At 40.4% G+C, this 24,499-nt stretch overlaps 1 protein-coding gene across 5 annotated transcripts in view; it reads right to left on the reverse strand.

The window, feature by feature from the left end:
* Positions 1 to 24,499, reverse strand: part of LOC129709656 (adhesion G protein-coupled receptor B2-like) — a 545,832-nt gene that overhangs the window by 248,725 nt on the left and 272,608 nt on the right. For all 5 annotated transcript variants that reach the window (XM_055656140.1, XM_055656141.1, XM_055656145.1 and 2 more), the window contains 4 exons: positions 8,065 to 8,259; positions 6,381 to 6,449; positions 2,659 to 2,767; positions 1,924 to 2,070 (listed from right to left, as the gene is read on the reverse strand). In XM_055656140.1, coding sequence (XP_055512115.1) covers positions 1,924 to 2,070; positions 2,659 to 2,767; positions 6,381 to 6,449; positions 8,065 to 8,259 — 520 coding nt within the window. The remainder of the gene's footprint in view (positions 1 to 1,923; positions 2,071 to 2,658; positions 2,768 to 6,380; positions 6,450 to 8,064; positions 8,260 to 24,499) is intronic.

Raw genomic sequence — 24,499 nt, forward strand, 5'->3', positions numbered from 1 at the left:
ATGGCATCATTCTTGCCCAGCATCTGGATTTACTGGATAACCTCATCAACGTAATAACATAAAGGGGACACCAGTGCATAGTGTATGAAAATGTGTTGAATTTGTGATGCATGACTAACCTGTTTTGAGTGTTATAGGGTACATACGTAATTCGCTCTCCCACTTTATTATCATGATTTCAGCATTCAGTCAGACTATTTATTGCATCGATGCATAACCACTGACAGGTTTAGTGGTACAGATATTCCTTTCCACTGGAACAATTCTAATAATGTTTTCTGCACCTAAAGTGTGGCCATGCCAATAAAATACAGCCTCCATCTGAGGGCTAACTAATACTTTACAAAGATGAATACAGCTGATCATCAAGGTAACACTTGACTTACGATAGCATTAAAATACTCAGGTAAAGCTGAAGTGAATGAGCATCAGACTGTACCCACTCCTAGCTGTCGTATTGAATGCCTCTGGATATAAGGTCAGAAGATCCTAAGACAGTCCCAGACCCAACTATCCTTCGTGCTTCATTACAAACCCAACTTCCAACATAAGATCGTAAGTGTGATGATTGTAATGTTGGCACAATGTTCAGCCAAATGGCAGCCTATGGCTTAGAAGATGCGGGTGTCGGATGATAAATGGTTGTAATATTTGCACCACTCATTTACAAAACAAAGGCTATATCCAGAAATAAATTTCCAGACCAGCTCATCACTGGCTTTAGACTTTGCTTTAGGCTTTAGAGGTACAGCGTGGAAACAGGAACTTCGGCCAACCAGCGATCACACTTGCACTATCCTACACACTAGGGACAATTTACAATTCACAGAAGCCAATTAATCTACAAACCTGTATGTCTTTAGAGTGTGGGAGGAAACCAGAGCATCCAGAGAAAACCCACGCAGTCACAGGGTGAACGTACAAACTCCGTACAAACAACTCCCATAGGCAGGATCAAATCCGGGTCTCTGACGCTGTAAGACAGCAACTCTACCACTGTGGTAATGTGCCACCTACAGGGTTCTCAAGAGGAATCAGGAATAGGCAATAAAAGTTGCTTTATAAAGTGAGTAGATATACAGTGGGTGTCACATTCCAGCCAGCTTTTAACTAAAGTAGTAACCTGTCATGATTTTGAACTAATTTCAACCAATGAACACTAATCAAAAGCTAGCCAACATTAATTCTGAGGAAGAAGTATTAACTAACCCTCCTACTTGCATAAAGGGCCTGTCCCACTTGGCCGTCATATGCACCGCATTTATGCGTCATATGTAAAATAGGTCGACGCGTCGTTACGAGCGCAAATCACGCATCATCATGCCGTGTGATGTCATTAGAATACCCTGCAGCGCACGGCGATGCATGGTTATGCATGGTGACGTAACCATACATCGCCACGCGATAAACGTGAGATGTCGGGATTCCAGCGTGCGACACCAATGCGTTAGCGTGCGTACCCAATGCGTCAGCGTGCATACGTGATACGTCATGCAGGTGGAACGTGAGGATTTCATGCAGTACGAAACACTGGAGAACCGCGCGATACCCTGTGCAACTCCACACTCCTCCACGCCTCTCCATGTGCCCGTCCCGCTCTACCCACACGCTATCCGTGCGTCCTTTTATGCAACACTAACGAATGATACTGCTTATACTGCTTGCATGCACCTTGCAATGCAAGTGTAAGTATAAGGGTGGTATTCTCTCAGCTGATTTGAATTGGGGCAATACTTCTGCACCTAATATTGCTCCCCACGTTAATGCAGTTAAACTCTTACATAAAAAATGCTTCACTGGTAAGGGAGTTTGTGGAGGAGTCTGGGTGGCAATGATAAGATTAGGCTCATTAGTTCATGGCTTGAAATGATAATTCTGATAATTCTATAGTAACAAACTATATTGATTGACCGTGACAAGTACCTGAAGGAAGAATTGTAAAAACCTCTTTTGGAATATAAATCTTGTCTTCTGAGTTTCTGGCCCAATCTTTCATTCCTCTCCTTCCTTTCATTGGGAAACTAATATCACTTGATACAGCAGATACAGGTTCTCGCTGAATGCAAGTTACTGAAAAAAAAGGTAAAATTAAACAATTTCAGCAGTGAAGCTTGGTTTAAATTGTTTTTTAACATCAAAAGTGAAATTTGACACAACGTAAGTTTAAATCTATGAATCAACAAACATATTTGTAGCCTTTACAGGTGGCCACATATGTAGATCAGGAAGAGCAACATTCAATTCTGTTTTTTGCTCTGAGGTGGATTGTGGTTGTGATGCTATTATCTATGACAATATTGCTGAGATTGACGATATAAATTGTCTTTAAAACAGTGAATTCTGCTAGTAAATGTGTCAACTGAAAATATTGTGATGATCAGATGGCCTGCCACTGACTATTCCAGAGATTTGCACAGGGAAACACTGCTCGAACAGGCATGGAATGACTCAAGTGCACTAGAAACTGAATGTTGAGGTATGTGAGCATAAAGGAGCGGTCCAGTCAGGATCTAGGAGAGTGATATAGCTGAAACATTGACACCAAGAGCATCTTTTATATTTTCCCAGAATACCTGAGTGATCTGAAAGATATATAATACTTCCACTTTTATTTTAATGTCCCACAAAAAAATGATTCTTTATTACTTCAAAACTTACCTAGATTATCTGTCACTATAAGGGCACTCTGAAACACCTTGAGCCCATGACCCACGATATGGATGAAATCTTCAACAACCCGCATTAAGTGGACAGAGCCAGGTGCAACCTGTGTGAAGGGATCACAGTTATTACATTCTCAGACTCTCACATTGAACAAAGGATTTGTCTAACTTCAAGCACCATCTATTATCTATATTACTAAAAGTCTGATCTTGACCGCTTTTGGCCCACTGTGGTGCGATTTCCGAGAGAACGCCGCCACCTACGGCCGTCATTTTTGGCCACGTCGCTCAGAGCCCCCCCCCCCCCCCCCCCCGCCTTCCTGGACCGGAGAATTTTTCCCATTGGTGACAAATCAGAGAGATATTAATGTTTTTAAAAAAATCATCATTCTCTCTGCTGCCCCTGTAGGAGGGAGGGGGAGGGGCTATAAAACCAGGAAGTGGTGTGCCTCACTCAGTCTCTGCAAGGTGGATGAAGCCAAAGGGTCACTTCTCTCTGAGCTCTGAATAACACTGAACACATGTCTACTCAACTGTGAGTCCCCTTAATGTGGTTTGGAAATGGTTTGTTTGAAGTAAAAAGGCACTGCCTGCAAATGGTGGCTTGGGTGCTTTGGCTTGAAGTTGAGAGGCACTACTTACTGCAAATGGTGGCTTGGGTGCTTTAGCTTGAAGTTAAAAGACACTACTTACTGCAAATGGTGGTGTGGGTGCTTTGGCTTGAAGTTAAAAGGCACTACTTACTGCAAATGGTGGCTTGGGTGCTTTGGCTTGAAGATAAAAGACACTACTTACTGCAAATGGTGGTGGGTGCTTTGGCTTGAAGTTAAAAGGCACTACTTACTGCAAATGGTGGCTTTGGTGCTTTGGCTTGAAGTTGAAAGGCACTACTTACTGCAAATGGTGGTTTGGGTGCTTTGGCTTGAAGTTGAAAGGCACTAATTGCAAATGGCAGTTTGGGGGCTTTGGCTAGCAGTTAAAAGGCACTAATGCAAATGCACTTACTTCCTGTTTGCACTCTACATTGATTTAAGATAAAACACTACCATTTACGCTGTGATTTTTGGCCATCTTACTCAGTCCCCCTCTGCTCAGCAGGTGCAGATAATTATTCCCATGAATGAAAAATAATAGTGTTATTAGTGTTTAAAAAATGTTGAGAATCTCTCTCCTGTCAATCACGCCATGAAGGCAACACCTTTTCCGGTGTGAGGGTGAGGGGTTATAAAACCTGGAAGTGTGGGTGTGGCTCAGTCTCTGCATGATGGGGGAGGGAGAGGTCGGGACTCTGTCTGAGCTGTGAATCTACTGAATTGTGAGTTTGGTGTTTTGTGTGGTTTTATGGTGGTTTCACCCTGCATGAAATGGTATGAAGCTGCATTTGAATTTGATGGCCTTGCACCCTGCTTGAAGTAGAATGAAACTGAACTTGAATTTGGTGGCCTTGCACCCTGCTTGAAATGGTAGGAAAATGGATTTAAATTTGGTGGCCTTGCACCCTGCTTGACATGGAATTTCAAGGAATAGCCATGAGTCAACTGCCAGCCCACCAACCGTGAGTGAGCTGCCAGCAGATCAGGCTTGAGGGACTGAGCTGCCACCCCAAGAACCCATACCAGCGCTCCAGAAAGCCCCCCCACTGGCCACCAATATTGGAATTGGTGGAGAGGTGGAATATTGCATTCTGGGGACCAGCCCTCCCGTGTGAACATGGGACCCAACGGGTCTCACTTAGTCTAGTTATTTATTATTTGTTGTAAGCAGAACTTCTTAGAATTGCAACACAAGAAACAGAAGAGTCGGGATGGGCTGTTTGGCCCTGTACACCAAATCCGGCATTCAATGAGACCGTGAGTCAGCTTGTATTTTAGTACCACTTAGCTCTAACCTATTCTCTCTCAGATGCCCGTCTTCTACTGTTCGATTTTTCTAGCGTGATTTTCTCTTTTTTTCTAGATGATTTTCTCTTGCTAAACAACTAATTTTGATTCCATTGATGCCCAGAAATATTATTTTACAATTTTACAAAGCCAATTAACCTACAAACTTGTACGTCTTTGGAGTGTGGGAGGAACCCAGAACTCCCAGGGAAACTCCACGCAGGTCATGGGGAGAACGTACAAACTCTGTACAGACAAGCACCCATAGTCAGGATTGAACTTGTGTATCTGGCACTGTACGACTCTAACGCTGTGCCACCGTGCTGCCCATTTCTACCCAAGGTTGCCTTAACTTGGTAGCTTTGTTTTCTACTCACACCTAAAACTGGCCCTGAACTTTTACTCTCTATTTTAAAAGACTCCTTGTCAGCTGTTGGATTACACGCAACATCTGCTGGCAATCTACTTTCACTAGGTCTTATCTAATGCTATGGAAATCAGCCTTCCCCAATTTCAGATCTTGACTTGAGGACCAACATTATCCCTTTCCATGGCTAGCTTGAAACTTCCAGAATTGTAGTAACTATTCACAAAGTATTGCCCCACTGACATTTCGACAACCAACCCAGTTTTACTCCCTAAAATAATGTTGAGGACTGCCCCATCTCTAATAGGACTCTTAACATATTGTCTCACAAAACTCTTTTGGACACACGTAACAAATTCTGTCTCATTAAAGCCCCTTACATAAAGGTAATCCCAGTTAAATCTGAGAAAGTTGTAATCCTCCACTAGTATAACCTATTTCCTCTTATACTTTTCTACGATTTGCCTACATAACTGTTCTGCATGTCTCTTATCAACATTTGGAGATGCACTGTAAAAAGTATTTTATTTGGATACTTTACAGCTTGGTTTGGCAAAAGTTCTGCCCAAGTGTGCAAACTCTCTCCCCCCCCCCACGCCCCCGCCCATAAAAAAACACTGAGGCAGGGGTCCCTATATTGAGAGATACTGTACAAATCCCATGGTACTCAGCCTCCCAATCACTACCACTGGTTCAAGCTGTAAACTTTGCTGTCTGCCACTGAGCTATTTTGGCTTCAACATTTTCACTTGGGCTTTATTTTTCTATTCAGTCTTCCATGTGAAGCTTTTTAAAATACATTACTGAGATCAGGATCAAATGTTATATTCTCAAAAAATTAAACTGATAGATTCCTGCTTAGTCATATTGAGTGAAATAGTCAAGGAGAGATACAGATGGAAAATGAAGCTTTATTCCCTCATGACTGGTATTGGTTAGTTAATGTAAACCGTTAAAAATGCTTTTTACTGAACATCATGATTTTTTCCAATAATCTACTCCTTATCAATGTCAGAAAATTATTTTGTAGGTGCTGGTTTAAACTGCAGATGCTGGTTTAAACCAAAGATACACACAAAATGCTGGAGTAACTCAACGGGACAGGCAGGCTCCCTGGAGAGAAGGAATGGGTGACGTTTCTGGTCGCGACCCTTCTAACCCTCAATCTGAGGTCTTTCCTTTGTTCTTTTAAAGTTGGGATATATCTTGTCCAACAGGTAACATAGCGAAATCAGAAATATCAAATTGTTGCTGTCCTCATAGTATTCATAATTTTTCATATTTCCAAAATCCTAAAATAAAAGATCAAATTAAATACTGAATACTTACCATTTAATAAACATTATTGGATATTCTGAGCTGCTTTTATTGATCTCCAACCTAGCTCTAACAACACGGCGCACATAAATAGAGGCATCTAAGTGCCATGAATGATGTTCAAGAGTAATTGTTTGGAAAAAGCTTATTTACCTGTAATGCATCGTCCCACTTTGCTCTATTTTCTATTTCAAGCATGTAGCTGACAATCTGAAAGAACTTCTAAGTAAATTAAAAAAGAAGAGAAATTGTGTCATTCTTATATTTCTTCCCATCTTTATTTGCAAGTTGTAATAAAAAGGAACTGCAGATGCTGGTTTATGCCAAAGATATACACAAGTACTGGAGTAACTCAGCGGGTCAGGCAGCATCTCTGGAGAACACGGTTAGGTGATGTTTCGGATTTGTACCCTTCTCATGAAGTTCTTAAGAAGGGTCCCAACCTAAAGCATCATCTATAAATGTTTTCCACAGATGCTACCTGTTACTCCAGCACATTGTATCTAGCATTATTTGCTTAGTTAATAATATTAATTAATGACAGTGCTTTTGGAAATGTGATTTGAAAGAAAACATCTATAAGTTTTTAGGCCACGAAAATTTGCCATTAGCCGATATTTAGCCTCCAGAGTGATATCAGGCAGTGGTGACGGATACACTGTGCAATTCAATTGATTTCATAAACTGAACGAGGTTCCAATAGAATCTGGGGTCACTCCCACCAGGAAAATTAAATGATACTTACTCATGTGTTGAGGATACTTTTTAAAATGTTATTTAGAAGAGTGGCCTCAATCATAAGAACATTTGTTTAGTGAGAATGGAGTGAAGGGGAATTAAAAATTATGCCAAGTCTTTTTCTTGTCTTCAGGTCACTCTAAAACATACTGGCGCCATTTCATCTTTCACAGTTTCAACACAGCTGAGATCTTAAAAAATGATAGAGATTGATGTTATGGAGGATAAAATATCCTATCTTTCTATTAGAGAGAATATAAGGTTTCTACAGTTCAACGTCTTTAAACTTAAATAAGAGCCAGGCTGGTGAATGCAGACAAATTCCTGGTTGGGACTGAAGATTTAGTCCAGGGTAACTTCGGATTAAGCAATGTAATGTCAGACAATACAAATGGCATAGGGGTATTGCAGAGGTATACCTGGGTGTTAATAATCGTGAATATAAGAAACAAAACTATTGGAGAAACAAAGGTTACAATTCCGACACAAAATGAGAGCTGTGCCAGTTAACAATACATCCAGAGCCTCATAGTTGTTGCTGGCTCTAGCCCATCCTACCAGACATAACGACTGCTCATTAATTAGGAGTGACTGCTTAATTTGTGTATAATTGACATAATGCCACAACTGTCCAAGTTTAATTCAACATCACGTCCCTCAACTATGCCTCCTCACAGTAAAGAATGCCATGAGAACACCATCAGAACACCAGTATTTTTTATGATACTGCCTGTAAGGGAAATTCATTTTGTTGTCTCAAATTGAGACAATGACAATAAATTTGAATACAATACAATACAATACAATCAACTGAAAATGCCCCTTTTAATTAAGTGCCATCCTAACTTGGACTTTTGTACTATGCCTCCATTGTTGCTGGGTAAAATTCTGAGAATTCTCTAACTAATATCACAGTAATATCATTACTTTATCAACACAAGGCTGCAGCAGTTCAAAGAGCTCTGCAAGCCCAACCTCAGGTAATAAGCAATAAAGTTGGCTGTAGCATCATGACATGTGCAATTACTGCCTATTGGATCATTGTATGTCAGCACTATGGGATACAAAACAAAATGCATCATTTAAGTACAATCCTTACTTGTACATCTTCAGAAGCTGGAATGTAGCTGGCTCTTTTAAATGTATCGGTTACATTTCGTAATATGTCTGCAGAGAACAAAAGATCTCCACTGTAGAAATTCTTTCTCTCCATTAATCCTAGCATAGTCCTTATGACCTCTGACATGCCCTTTCCTGCCAGAGTACGTTGTCCTTTAGCCAGGTGTTCTCGAATCTAAATTAAAATATACAAATAAATATTTAGCAGTTTGTTGCTTAGAACAGATGAATAATGTCCATAATAGCTGTAAAACTTGAGTCTCCATTTTCTGGATAGAGAGTCACACATTCATATAGCCGGGAAATAAGCCATTCAGCCCACTCAGTCCATGCTGCAACTGGGGACACAACCATAATGAATCCCATATTCCAGCAGTTTAATAATTACTAATGTTTAGTTGGCAATTGGTTATACACAGTGATCTAGCATCTACTGATTATTTAAAATCATGAGAGGTATAGATAAGGTAAACAGTCAGAATCTTTTTCCCAGGATGGAAAAAGCAAATAATAGAGACGTAGCATTAAGGTGAGAGGAATAATGTTTAAAGGAGATGTACGGAACAAGTTTTTTACACAAAGGGTGGCAAGGACCTGGAAGGTATTTCTGGGGATCAAGCAGATTCATTAACGCTATTTAAAATATATTTGGATAGACCTATGGATGTGCAGCGAATGTAGGGATATTGGTGATTTGTAGGTAAATAAAGGTGGTCGGCATCATTTTCAGCATAGACATGGTGGGCCGAAAGGACTGTCTGTGTGCTGTACTATGTAATCCTTTACAATATACGTATATATTTTTCGAATTTCAATGCAACAATATAAATGATACGTGTTTTAACTCTGGTATATATGGATTCTACAGCTTATCATTATCATCTATCCTTATTATTATAACTATAAAACTCTGATCTTGGATGTGTATTTATTTATTTGTTTGTGTGTGATCACATTTTCTCAAAAAAACTACATGGTAACAGTAAAATTTGTACATATTTTGAATTTAGCCCGTGGAGACCAAAATTGCCTTATCTGAAACATTCATGCATTATTTCTCGATTTATTAATCAAAATGTTCAAAAATCTGAAATAACTTCGAAAATAAACGAGATGGTCTCGCTGACGACATCACAATGCGGCCTGCTGCACTGTGTTCCACGCGCTGTGAGTGACGTCAGAGATGCTGCCTGTCCCACTGAGTTACTCCAGCATTTTATGTCTACCTTCAATTCAAACCAGAAACTGTAGACTCAATGTTATAGTTTTTATGTTTTTCTTCACCTGTTAGTTCCCTCCGCTTGCCTAGTAAAGTATTGCCAGGCATAATTAGTGCTTTATATCATTTATGGCAGCCAGAGTAAATTAGCAGAGAACTCTTTAACAAGCAAAAAGGGGAATTCCAACATCAGGTTTGTGCTTTAACTTGCACCGTGTGTGTGCAATGTAAGGAGAATATGGAGACAAATTCACTTCCCAGGAATTAACCAACAAATTACTATGCAGTAATACATTCTAAGATTTTACACAAATGTTAGCAAGATAAGTTGAGGAAAGTGTGCAGGAAGTAACTGCAGAAGCTGATTTACACCAAAGATAGACACAAAATGCTGGAGTAACTCAGCGAGACAGGCAGCATCTCTGGATAAAAGGAATGCGTGACATTTCAGGTTGAGAACCTGCTTCAGATTGAGAGTCAGGGGAGCGGGAGACACAGAGACAAGGAAGGGACCGAGACAAGGAAGAATAAGGTGTGAAAATGAAATGTCAAAGGAGGAGAGGGGCAAGGACAATGTAAAATAGATCATCGTTCAAGGAATATATTCTTCACAGATAATTTTAGAACTCCATGGAGCGTGGGTTTTTATGTTACAAGGAGATTATGGAAATACAGGTAATTGTAGATTGCAAAAATCAATGACATGCATTAAAATAGCCACATTAAGATGAAGTATACTGATATAAACAAGATATATAAACAACTTTTGCTATTCTCATTTCAACTATTTGTTTTACAGCAGAAAACAGAAAATATAAGGAGATCATTTATCTATCAAAGAATTATTAAACTTTGAAGACATGCATGAAATTCTCGGAAGCATTTGCATTAATTGTACTGAGAATAAAATGTATTGAGCATTATGGTGTTCTATCAAAACCAGTAAATACAGGAAGCACCCAGGAAGTCAAGCAGCATGGGTTGGCAAGGAAACAAAGTTAACATTTCAGGTCACAAATCCATCAAAAAAAGTGAGGAAACAAATTACAGAGGATTCAACAGCCTTTATCTTTCTTTCTACCCAGAAATCCAATTCTTTCTTCAGGGTGAGGCAACAATTCACATACACTAGCTCCATTCAGTGCTCGCAGTTTTTAACCAGCAACTGCAGTTCATTGTGCCTCTATTTGGAAATCCTGCCAGTCAGCTTGCTCATTTGTTAACACACTGGGTCTGCATTTTCTGTGGATTTGCATACTTGGCAAAGTATTAATGGGTGCAGCTGGAGCCAGAGTTCAGGAATATGGATATGTGTGTGGTTGGAGCTGGGATCAGGAGAGTGCATTAGGAGATGTGCTGTTGTAACCAGGTAGAGGATGTTGAGTTGTATTAACTTCATACTGACAACTGTTCCATTGAGTCTTTGGGCTGCTGATCCAATGTTATTCCCAATCCCAGTCTTGATGTTCCTCCAATAATTGGAAATATTGAAATATTTCAAAGGGGACTGGGAAATTAAATGTCACAGGGATCATACAGACCTTCTTATTAAGGATTCAGACATGGATTTTGTACATTATGTGTTTACTTAGGAGCAACACTAGACGTAAACCTGTGTTTGGTGCCTCTACCTCAAGGTGCAAGCAAACTAATAGCAATACTAACCGAAGAAAATTATGCAACTGTGACTGGTTTCCATCATTTTACTTTCTGCATGAAATCTGTACAAAATATGACTATTCACAGTAAAATTGTTATTTTAGTTATTAAAAAAATGTCGAGTTCACAGAATAAGCTTGAAAGCCTGCTAATGAACCATCCTTATGAAAGAAAATGTGAGAACAAAATTAATTTTCTGTGAACTTCAATCTTCGTTGTTTGTGATGGGAGGATGGAGCGAGGCATTGCAAATTGAAATATAACTGAAGCAAGTCGAAAATCTAATTACTGATGAGGTTAGGTTAATGAAGCTGAAATGGGTGAGAGAAGATGAAGCTGTATCATTTGCCTACAACTTGAAGCACAAATAAATGTCACAGTCATTGAAGTGAATTTGTAGAATGTTCTAAATACATATTTGGAAGGTAACCTTGTATTGAAGTGATCTAATCAAAGGGATAGCCAAGAATCATTCACATCGAATAAATGAAGGGTAGATTGAATAATGGCGCCTTTAGACTGCATTTCTGTTTGAACAGGCAAGATGGAGTAAAAGTGAATGAAAGGTGAATGTAGAAGCTATACTGTGAATCCTGGTGTGGAACAGAAACAGAAAAAATATATATATTTTCACTCAGTTGTAGTGATACTACGTACACAATTTGCATACCACATACACTTATTGCATCCGCTGCTCTAGGTGTCAACTGCTCTACATAGGTGAGACCACACGCAGGCTTGGCGATCGCTTCGCCCAGGTTTGTGACTGTATAACACGGGGATAGAGCACTAATGGGCACAGCTGCAGAAGCATGTACTAGAAGTACAGTGAATGGAGCAGCAAATGAACAGAAGGAGTTTGGTTTACACTTTGCGGACCCAGTGTGCTAACAAATGAGCAAGCTGACTGGCAGGATTTCCCAATTAGAGGCAGTTGCTGGTTAGAAACGAAATGCTGTTTGGTTTACACAGCCTCCACCAGAATGTGTGAGATGGAATACTGTGTGTTCCTACTTATTCTCTTCATTTGGTACGACAAACCAGATAACACAGCAAGGATTGCTGCAAGCATTTCAACATGCATCACACATCTATCACCTGAGTTCATTATGTAGTCCTCATCGGATTCTTCTGGACAACCCAGCTGTGCAATGTCACATGATGGCACACTGCCGCCTCCATCTTACTTTCACTTTTGCCTTACCACAACCTCATCAGTGCCAGGTGTCTCCTTGATTGCAGTGCACCCTGCAAACTATGTTCTGGTATCATCTGAGCTGATGCTTACAGTATATGTAGTTTCCCTTTCCTCAACTATCCTTTTGCTTCTAATAGACTTACAAACTGTTTTAAGATTTTCGTTAATCCAACTTGCCAAGGTCATTTCATGGTCCCATTTTCCCCTCCTAATTTTTTTCTTTCATTTTTCCCTATAAACCTTAAAGGACACATTCAATATCAACTGACCTAATTAAAGTGTGCAAGGTCATGAGGGAAATGGATAAAGTCACTGTCTTTTTCCCAGAGTAGAACATTCTAAAACTATTGAGAGATCCAAAGAACTGCAGATGTTGGTTTATACAAAAAAGGCAGAGTGATGGAGTAACTCAACAGGTCAGTTAGCATCATTGGAGAACATGGATAGATGACTTTTCAGGTCGGGACCCTTCTTCAGAGGGCATTGACTTAAGGAATCCTTTTCACTCAGAGAGTAGTCCATATACGGAATGAGCTGTCAGATTCTTGTATCATAGAAGTGGATACAATTACTGTTTTCAACAGATATTTGGGCAGATATATGGATTGGAAAGACTTAAAGAGATCTGGGCTAATGGAACATACACATAATGCCAATGCTCAGCAAGGTGGGTCAAAGGGCCAGGTTTCCTGTTATATGCCGCAGAGACTCTAACTGGGTTTGCTACACTTACCTCGGCTTCTTGGAGGGACATATTGAATCTGAATTCTAACTATCTTGCTTACAAATTCCTCCCGCAATTGAATGTTATTTCAGCCCCAACCCCCACAACTTCTCCCAATCCACTCCTGCCTAGCCCTATCTCACACTCCAGCGTGAGGGCTGGGATTTGGCTGAGGGAAGAACCGTTAAAATGTGAACAGAACAAAGACTGGAGCACATCGCATGGTTAAAATTGTCCTTTGTTTCTTGTCAGTCACCCTGATCTGCCCCCTCACAGGATTGTTGGCTCCTTGGTGGATTATGTCTCTTGGAGATAACTCAAAAATTTCACCCAAATTACATCCAATGTGAATCTAGACATGTCGTGCTGCTAAGATCTACTTCAATGTGTTGTGGAACGGGGTGCTGAGTGGAACGTTATATCTGAGCATGATCAAGCTATTAACCAATATACGGTTCTATCTGGTGTTAGTGGATAATTGGAAATATGAGTCAAATGCACCTCTATCCTGCCAGAAATATATTTGCCAATTACGAAGGAAATCTATGGTTTCTAAAAATTGAACCATTTAATTTAGCCCAAATGGGACACTGCCAGTTCAACTATTCACAAGTGTAAAGCAGTCACCAAAATAGTTGCCAGGTTCAAACAATCAAATACTGCACTCGATGAACATTCAATATGGATCCCCAATGAAGCTTCCATGGGTAATCCTGTGAATTTCTCCCAAAAAACAGAAATCCAAGGAGAACCACAAAGGATATCACAGGAAATAATCTATTAAGGAAGTCAAAACTGAAATTGAAGGAAATCACAGCATTTTGACGTAAACTAATCTGCTTGCTACGTTATTTGATTTCAGCAAAGCAGATATGGGTTCAAGATCAACATGAATGTTGTTGAAGATTATTGACCACAAGAGAAAGATGTGTAATATTGATTCTAATCAGGGCCTATGAGAGGGTGGTGCCAGAGGTCCAGGTACAATGGAATCTCAGAAAATGTTTGCATATATGTTGTGGGTGGGTGTATGTGTGTGTGAGTGTGTGGGTGGGTGTAGGCTTGTGTGGGCAAGCGTGTGTGTGGACGGGTGTAGGGTGTAGCTGGGTGAGTGAATGGGGGGGGGGGGTGTGTGTGTGTGTGTGTGTGTGTGGGTGTGTGTGGGTGTGGGAGTGTGTGTGTGTGTGTGTGTGTGTGTGTGTGAGTGTGTGTGTGTGTGGGGTGTGGCTGTGTGTGTGTGAGTGGGTGTGAGTGTGTGTGTTAGTGGGAGGGTGAATTGTGTAAATGCACAGTTAAAACCATTAGATCCGTTGAATTTGTTAACAGTGTACAGACTTGGTAAGTTGTTTCCAAATGTTTGTGTCAGCTTAAGAATACTATTAAAAATTCCAGCAACAGTAGCTTCTGCAGAGGGATCATTTAGCAAACTCAAGCTGATTAAGAATTATTTAAGGTGTACGATGTCTCAGGAACATCTTGAGGATTTGGCCAGGCTAAGTATTGAATCAAACATTGCCAGAACAATAAATTTTCATGCCGTGTTTTGAAAATGTTCACAAAAAAAGGCCAGGAAAGCTCTTTATTTAAAGTAAAAACTACCTTGTTTTACTTTTTACTAATAATTATGTCTTCTGATGATTTGATCTGCATTGAAATACAGAAGGATGTTTCAATGTGAATTATTTCTCCTTATCTGCATTGTAGCATAAACAAAAATGTTCAAAACAAATGTATTTTCTTCTCTCTGATCCTTTTATTTTATTTATATTAATCATGGAGGGAGTATAGGAACATAAGGACTCAAATGCAGAAAATCAAAAAAGCGCTCCATTCCATCCCTCTCTCATCTTCCATACCCTTTATGGCCTTACAGGCTACAGCTCATAGCATAAAACCGTAGTGGATATAAACAGGATGACTAATGGAGAAGGGAAGGGGGCCCGAAATAAACTTTGTACCCACTGATAAAATTCCTCTCAGAGGCCCTGATTATGATAAACAGTTACTGAGGAAGAAGTATGATTAAAGATTAGAGAACATGTGGCTGGAGTTACGATTGCTGTAAATTAGTCTGAACATTAATGACTATAGTACAGGAAGTCCCCAGGTTACAATAGCATTTGATTCATAATAACTGTTAGTTATCTGACCCGTGGATCGCTGAAACAGACGTGATGGGAGAGCGAGCAGGCATGGGAAGAGCAACTGCCAGTCGGTCTCGCTGACTCAGTGAATGTGGAGTGAAGCTGCTCAATACTCCCAGCTTTCAATGCTCCCAGCTTTGCTCGGCACCACCCAACCTCAGACAGTTGGGGCTCAGGGTGAGGGAAGGCACATGCAACAACCTGCAAATCCACCTCCAACTATCCCATCCATGTCCCAAATGCTCAATCATATGTACCAGTTGTCCATAAATCAGGCATTCGTAACCAGGAGATCTGTAGGTGGCATCAAGGTTACGGATTACAATAGGTGGACTCAGGTTATTGATTACAACAATTGGGACTGGGGTTATTGATTACAACAGTTGAGACTAGAGTTATTGATACTGGATTACTGTTATTGCATAGAGTAGTTGTCATTGAATTGTTGATTACAAAAAAAACCAGGGCAAAGCAGACTGGAGAACTTCACTGGTGCAGCTAAGGGTTTACTCTATTATACGAGTTTGATGAATTTATGTATAATATATCTGATCTGTTTGGGTAGCATGCAAAACAAAGCTTTTCACTGTACCTTAGTTCACAAATTACAGGAGTAGAATTAGGCCATTCGGACCATCAAGTCCACTCCGCCATTCAATCATGACTGATCTCTGCCTCATAATCCCACTTTCCTGCCATCTCCCCTTGACACCCGTTCTAATCAAAAAATTGTCTATCTCTACCTTTAAAATATTCACTAACTTGGCCTCCACAGCCCTCTGTGGCAATGATTTCCACAGTTTAACTACTCTCTGACCAAACAAGTTCCTCCTAACTTCCTTTCAAAAAGATTGCCCCTTAATTCTGAGGGCCCTTTATTTCCTCTCCCACCAGTGCAAACATCATTTCCACATCCACATTATCTATGCCTTTCATTATTCTGTAAGTTTCAGTGAACTCCCCCCTCAATCTTCTAAACTAGCAAGTAGAAGCCCAGTGCCGTCAAACGCTCATCATATGCCAACCCATTGATTCCTGGAATCATTTTTGTAAACCTCCTCTGGCCCCTCTCCAGAGCCAGCACATTCTTTGTCAGATATGGGGCCCAAATTTGCTCACAGTACTCCAAATGCGGCCTGATCATCACCTTATAGAGCCTCAGCATTACATCGCTGTTTTGTATTGATATACAGTAAATGCTAGTTTTGAATTTTCCTTCCTTACAACCGATTCAACTTGCAAATTAACTTTTAGGGAGTCCTGCACCAGCACTTTGTACTTACGATTACTGGATTCTCTCTCCATTTAGAAAATAATCTACGCCTTTATTCATTACCAAAATGCATTACTCCACACTTTGCTATACTGAATTATATCTGCCACTATTCCATCCACTCTCCTAACCTGTCCAAGTCTTTCTGCAGAGTCCTTGCTACCTCATCACCACCTGCCCCACCACCTATCTTAGCAAACTTGGCCATTAATATAGAACGCTAAGAGAAGCGGCCACAGCACCGACACTGGCCAAATAACATCTACAGCCTCCCCTCCATCTGTCCTGCTATTAACTTCCTCAACGAACTCCAGCAGATTTGTCAGACACGAACTTCCCTTCACAAAACCATACTGACTTCGGCCTATTTTGTCATGAACTTCCAAGTACTACGTAACCTCATCCTTTATAATTGACTCTAAAATCTAACCAACCTCCGAAGTCAGGCTAACCGGCCTCTAGCTTATGCTCCTCTGCTTTGCTCCCTTTTTGTACAGCGGTATGATATTCACAATTTTTCAATCTTCAGGAACCACTCCTAACTCTAGTTATTCTTGAAATATTACAACTATTGCCTCCACAATCTCTATGGTCACCTCCTTCAGAACCCTGGGGTGCATTCCATCCGGTCCAGGTGACCTATCCACCCTCAGACGTTTCAGTTTCCTTAGTACCTTCTCCTTAGTAATTGCCACTCCACTAACAACCACCCCCTGTGCATTTAACAATGATACATCTAAACCTTTGGTTGATGGCCTTTTGTCCCACAATGAAGCATTTTGGAGATGCGTAGATGGTTTCACGGTATCATTTTGAAGGTGGCCAGGAGCAGTGATATAGTCCAACTGGCTGAGCAGGCAATGACTTTTGCAAACCCAGCAAAGCAGCACAAAATAAAATTTTAAATATACATACATAAAAGATTCAGCTAAAGCAGAAATATCACATCTTATCATTTAAAAAAATAATGGAATAGTATAAAATCCATTACATTTTGCATATTTATTCAATGCAATTACAATTAACATATGTTAGATGTTTAGTGCTCGAAAGTTTATTAAATAATTTATCAAAAACTCTTTTGCATTTCATGCAAGCTCATACACATTTTCAGGCTATCTCACAACACTGAGCAAGGCCAATAGGCTGGTGCTGCGAGACAGTTCCTCATTGGATCACAATTTTCTCACAAAGGAGATTCCAGACATGTTCAATCAAACACGCCTTGCAGATCTTGGCCTTTCCTTTCTTAGATTGAGTACATCTTGGTTAAAGGAGAGGAAGAATGCATGGGGTTGTAAGACATGGGGAGTGTGGTAGAGATGTTCAGACCTGGATTCAGTGGTCATCTGCATATCAAAAGGGAGGTCAATGTTGGTAGAAATGGAAAGTTCAAGATAAACGATATTGGATAAAGGATATTGAAGTTCTTCTGCAGTTGTATAGGGCTCTGGTGAAACCACATCTGGAGTATTGTGTACAGTTTTGGTCTCCTAATTTGAGGAAAGACATCCTTGTGATTGAGGCAGTGCAGCGTAAGTTCACTAGATTGATCCCTGGGACGGCGGGACTGTCATATGAGGAAAGATTGAAAAGACTAGGCTTGTATTCACTGGGGTTTAGGAGGGGGGATCTAATAGAAACATATAAAATTATAAAAGGACTGGACAAGCTAGATGCAGGAACAATGTTCCCAATGTTGGGCGAGTCCAGAACCAGGGGCCACAGTCTTAGAATAAAGGGGAGGTCATTTAAGACTAAGGTGAGAATGTTTTCACCCAGAGAGTTTTGAATTTCTGGAATTCCCTGCCACAGAGGGCAGTGGAGGCCAAGTCACTGGATGGATTTAAGAGAGAGTTAGATAGAGCTCTAGGGGCTAGTGGAGTCAAGGGATATGGGGAGAAGGCAGGCATGGGTTATTGATAGAGGACGATCAGCCATGATCACAATGAGTGGCGGTGCTGGCTCGAGGACCAAATGGCCTCCTCCTGCACCTATTTTCTATGTTTCTATGAAGCCATCGAAAGATGAAGCACCAGATGTCAGTCAGGTAACAATGTTCTGGAGTAGAATGTCAGATTCTCAATCAGATTCTAAGGGTTGTTGGGGATTTAAAGTTGTATTGTGAGGCCAAACAAAGAGAGGATGGGTGGGTTGAAGCAAATCACAAACCAAATTCTTAGAGCAAATCACAAATAAACTTTAGAAAATCCTGAAGATTGAGGCACCTGGGATCCAAGGTGAGCTCGCATACAATGAGATGTACGCGGCCAGACACAAAATGCTGGAGTAACTCAGCGGGTCAGGCAGCATCTCTGTAGAGAGGAAATGGGTGACGTTTTGGGTCGAGACCCTTCTTCAGACTGATGTCAGGGGAGTGTGCAGGACAAACATAGAATGTAGTCGGAGACAGTAAGACTAGTGGGAGAAGTGGGAAAGGGGAGGGGATGAAGAGGGAAAGCAAGGGCTATCTGAAGTTAGAGAAGTCAATGTTCATACCGCTGGGGTGTATGCAGCACTCAGTTGTCACTTCCTATTCATTTCATCAACTCTCGTTTATCTGTTCAATATTATTTATCATCTCAGTCCATAAACAATTTATGATGTGGCTTACCAAATGCACAACACCCTGCAGGTAAATAAATCACGATTGGTTATCATTGTAGAGGACAATTCAAAGTATAAGGATGGAGGACAGGAATAGGGTTAAGCCATCATAAATGTCCAGCTCTCTGAAAAGTACATCTTCAGTCTTAGGGGTCCCGAGTAGAAACGTCCCCTATCCATGTTCTCCAGAGATGCTGTCTGAACCGCTGAGTTCAGCACTCCTTTTATCTTCATTCTTATAGGGTCTTATTTGATGGTGTAAATAAAGATGATATGGCTCTGTTTATAATATTTCTACACATCATTGGTGTTATTCCTCACATTTATCATGGCAAATGAATAGTTAAGCAAATCTTGCTTTGTGGAATAAAGTAGCATGGAATTTTGAACTGAATAGTCAATGTGTCCTAAGAGAATATAAAACACACTTGCATGAATGATTTGCAGTTCCATGTTGACCAATGGAAGATATTATACAAATGTCATCTCTGCACCCCAAAATATAAAATGGTAACCATGCAAATTAGTGGATGTAGTAGTTGTCATATTACAAAATTCACTACATTATGGAAGGATTCCATAGATTCCATAGATTGCAGAGACTATTTAAATCAACTATTTAAAAAAGAAGAAAAAAAATGGAAACTGGAGTAGCTCATCTGACATCAGTAGATGGGAAACTGTAATGGTAGAACACACTCAGAGGCTTGGAGTTTCCGAATCGGCCACTTCCTACCAGAGACCGCGGCTTCCAAAGTCCACAGGCCGAGCTGGGCGGAGCTCCAACACTGGCAACTCTCGGCAAAAGATCCCAGGACTCCGCGATGTTAAAGTCAGCGCCGCCCATGGCTAGAAGCTCCGCAAACCACAGCTCCACGTGTTAAAGCAGCAGGCCCAACACTCCGGAGCTTCAACACGGCGATCTCCGGTAAGGCATCGTCGCACTCCGCGATGGAATCCAGTGCTGCGCCACGGCTGAAACTCTGGCCGGTCTCCGGTAGGAAAGGTTGCACCAATCCAGATGGTAGGCAGCGAGGGGGAGCGAAGATGCGACACAGAGAAAGATGCGACTCGGAGAAAGACGAATCCTCGACCAGGAAGTGACTGGGAAATAGTTTCCCCCCCTCCTCCGCCCCACCCCCCACCCCCCCGCACATAAAAAAAGACTAAGACCTCCAAATGCATACTGTAAGACAGACTCATAGAAAATATTATCAGTGTAAAACAAAGTCAACATGGATTGATGAAGGGGGAAACCCATCTGACAAATCTACTGGAGTCTTTTCATAATGCAACTGCCAGAATAGATAAGGGAGAATTAGTAAAGGTGCATTGGAAATTTCAGAAGATTTTTATGCACAATGCGAGGTTCATGTGGAAAATTGAAATGCAGTTGAGTGCCATTGAAACTGGTTGACAGGTGGAAAACATAGAATAAGAATAAAATAGTCTTTTCAGGTTTGGCAGATGGTAATTCCTTGGGTATAGCAGTGCTTGGGCCCCAGTTATACACAATATACAGTATATCCATGAAAATTAGGGAAACAAATAATATAAGATAGGACAACTCCATGAGTTAAAGTTATAAGATGGGGGAGGCGTATTCTGATGGCATGAGAAAGGAACTAGCAAACATGCATGTGGAGAGGCTATTTGCAGCCAAAGGGGCACAACATGCAGAACTGTGATAAATCCCCTGAACCTGATTATTTTAATCCAGAATATTAAAGGATTGTTTTTAATTCTGGATTCCATGCTGATGCACATCACTCCACCAATTATGAAAGGTGAGATAGGGAGATGAGAAATTATAAACATGTTAACTTGACATTAAATGCCAGTAAAGTACTGATTTATATCTAGAGATTGAACATAAGATGCAAAGCTTATTTTCTTGGAAAGAAGTGACTAAAATATCAGGCGTTGGGATGTCCATAAATGTATTGCATTTGGAAGTGGATGAAATTCCCCTATAAGAGATTGTTACTAAATTCAGAGCTAGTGAAATTAAAGATAAATTATTAATCTGGTCAGGAAATTGACTGAGGCAGGAAATGAGTTACGAGGAATTATTCATATTGGCAGGAGATAACTTGCAACAATCAATGTGTGTTGGGAGGGGGTACAGCTATTCATTGTATCTTTAACTGAGCTAGGTAATGGGACAAAATAATGCATATCCATATTTTCCAATGAACAAAGAAAATGTTCAAGGAAACATTAAACTACAACAAATGTTGAAAGACACAAAGTCCTGGAGTAACTGAGCGAGTGTCCCACTGAGTTATTCCAGCACTCTTGTCTTTTTTTGTACACCAGCATCTGCAGATCCTTGTTTCTACAAACAAATGTTAATAGATTAAAATGTGGCCAAAGTACTTCAATATGAAGAAATATGACATCATCTTTGAACTTACAAAGGCTAAACTAAATTCCTTTTTAAATAGTGAAAAGTTAAAGCAGTTTAGGTCAAAGAAACATAGAGATACATTGTTTAGTTTATTAATATCATGTGCACCATGAGATCGTGAGAAGCTTTGTTTCCAGTGCTATCCAGTCAAATTTACTATACATGATTACAATCATACACAAGTTAAAAAGTGAATGATTGTAGTGGCTAACAGTCAATCCTCTTCCGGAACAGCATCAAAAAGTCACCACTTTCTGGCACAATCTTGGACTTTTCAAGTCTCAAGTCTCTATAAGTATCATTCGAATCTTTTGGAAGCATGGAAAATAGTCATGAAGCTAGTGGAATATGGGCTTTCATTGCATTACATTAAGAATAGGAGGAGGTAGAAGTTATGCCACTGTTAAACAAAGTCCTTGTTAGATCTGTGAGTTCCCATGTTCATAAGTTCTAGGAGCAGAAATAGGCCATTCAGCCCATCAAGTCATTCGATCATGGCAGATCTATCTTTCCCTTTCACTCACATTCTCCAGCCTTCATCCCATAACCCCTAACAGCCTTACGAATCAAGAATCTGTCTTTTCTGCCTTAAAAATATTAATTGACTCGGCCTCCACAACCGTCTGTGGCAATGAATTCCACAGATTCACCATCTCTGACTAAAGAAATTCCTCCTCTTCTCTTTTCTAAAGGTACGTCCTTTTATTCTGAGGCTATAGCGTCTGGTCCAAGACTCTCCTACTAGTGGAAACATCTTCTCCACATTCACTCTCTCTAAGTCTTTCATTATTCAGTAAGTTTCAATTAGGTTGCCAGCTCATCATTCTAAACTCCAGTGAGTACAAGTTCAATGCCTTCAAATGCTCATCATATGTTAAACTAATCATTCCTGGGATCATTCTTGTAAACCTCCTCTGTACCCTCTCCAACGCTAACACATTCTTCTTCATATATGGGGTCCAAAACTGCTCACAATACTTCAAAAGCGGTCGGACCAATGCCTTATTAAGATTCAGCATTACATCCTTGTTTTTGCATTCTAGCCCTCTCTAAATAGATGCCAGCATTGCATTCACCATCCTTACTACCAATTTGACTTAAAAATCAACTTTTTGTGAATCTTGCACCGGCACTCCCAAGTCCCTTTGCACCTTCAATTTCTGAATTCTCTCCCCGTTAAGAAAATAGTCTATGGCTTTATTCCTACTACCAAAATGTATGACTCCACACTTTGCTGCGCTGTATTCCATTTGGCACTTCACAGTACACATATCCAACCTGTCTAAGTCTGCAGACCCTCCATTCTCTATATCACCTGCCCATCCACCAATCTTCGTATCATCTGCAAACGTGGCCACAAAGCCTTCAATTCCCTCTTGTTGTCTGGGGAGTATCAGACAAGAAAAAATCCACTAATACTTGGAGTCATGGCTCTCAAGAGTGAAAAGACAAAATACATTTATCTGTAAAGGATTAGGTTTGTACCTCTCCCTTGTAATTTCTTAATTTTAAATATGAATGGATAGATATTTGTTAGTCTACATTATTAAGGAATTTGTGGATAAAACAAGTTAAAATAGCTAGGCTGCAGACCAGCTATGTCTTTAATGAATGGCAAAAGGGACTAAATTGGTTATATCAGTTGATGGAATTTATTACAGAAAAATGTGAGTTGCACTTTGGGAGCACTAACATGGGCAGGACCAACACGGTGAATGATGGGGCTCTGGGTAGTGTTGGAGAGCAGAGGGATCCAGGAGTACAGGTAAGTAGTACATTGAAAGGGGTATCACAGGTAGATAGGTTGGACTTCAGTCAGAGTATTGAGTACAGAAGTTGGGAGGTCATGTTGCTGTTGTATTAGACTGTATATAGATGTGAGGTGAGGCCTCATTTAGAGTATTGTGTTCAGGTTTGGGCACCATGTTATAGGAAAGAAGTAATCAAGTTGGAAGGTGCAGAGAGAATCTACGAGGGTAATGCCAGGACTCAAGGTCCTGAGCTAGAGGGAGAGGTTGAGCAGGCTAGGACTCTTTTCGGTGGAGTGCAGAAGGATGAGGGGTGATCTTATAGTGTACAAAATCATGAGAGGAATAGATCGGGTAAATGCACAGTCTCTTGCCCAGAGTAGGGGAATCCAGAAACAGAGGACATAGGTTTAATGTGAGGGGTTTAATAGGAACCTGACGGATAACGTTTTCACATAAAGGGTGATGAGCTTCCAGAGGAGATAGTTGAAACAGGTGCTATCGCAACTTTTAAGAAACATTTAAACAGGTACATGGACAGGACAGGTTTAAAGAGATATAGGTCAAACGCAGGCTGGTGGGACTAGTGTCGATGTGACATGTTGGCTGATGTGGGCAGGTTGTGCTGAAGGGCCTGTTTTTACACTGGAAGACTGACAATGTGCAATTAACTTTATTCAAACATTAGTAGGTGTTTTTACGTAGCAAGCGTGACATCGAAGGGAAGATTTACTTAGAGATTGGTAAGTTATGAAGATGGGATTTAGAGGTAGTCTTGTCAAAAGAAACATGTGGATGATTCATGCCAGGGACAGTAGAGACCATACTGGATGAATTTGGATAAAATAACAAAACAGCTCTTGTCCATACATGCTTTGTTTGCACTTTTTCCCAGTTTTAACTGATTATTAATCTGTCTTCAGCTTTAGTGAATGCTAGTCTCAATATTTGTGATAATAGATAGTTATTGTTTTATTCGGTATTCAATTTATGTTAGCTCATGAAGGTCCCATCTGCTCTGGGAGACCCTTCAGTTACCGAAATGCAGTGTGCTTCACTTTAAAGTTATGAGCCATTAAGTTACCCATTTCGCAATTCTTTGTATTCTGTCCATGCGATAGGTGCAGTATGCTCTGTCAATAAAATATTTGTCAGAAAGATAATCAATTTGGAATGATAAACCATTGTCCATTAAAAGTAACACTTGATTGACAACACCACATTTAAAAAAGTATGAACAGAAAATAATAGATGTTTGAAGCAGATTACTGTTTAGCGTAAAATCAATAAAGGATTTAAGTGAATTCTGGGGAAACATTAACAAAGGCATTCTGATGATTTATGCTGAGAACAATGGGGGATGAGGCTTTTCATTCAGGTTTGGGCTTTTATCAATAGAAGTGGTCATTGCAAATACCAACTACATAAACAGC

Source organism: Leucoraja erinacea, chromosome 26 (genome assembly GCF_028641065.1).
Source record: "Leucoraja erinacea ecotype New England chromosome 26, Leri_hhj_1, whole genome shotgun sequence".
Taxonomy (NCBI): Eukaryota; Metazoa; Chordata; class Chondrichthyes; order Rajiformes; family Rajidae; genus Leucoraja; species Leucoraja erinaceus.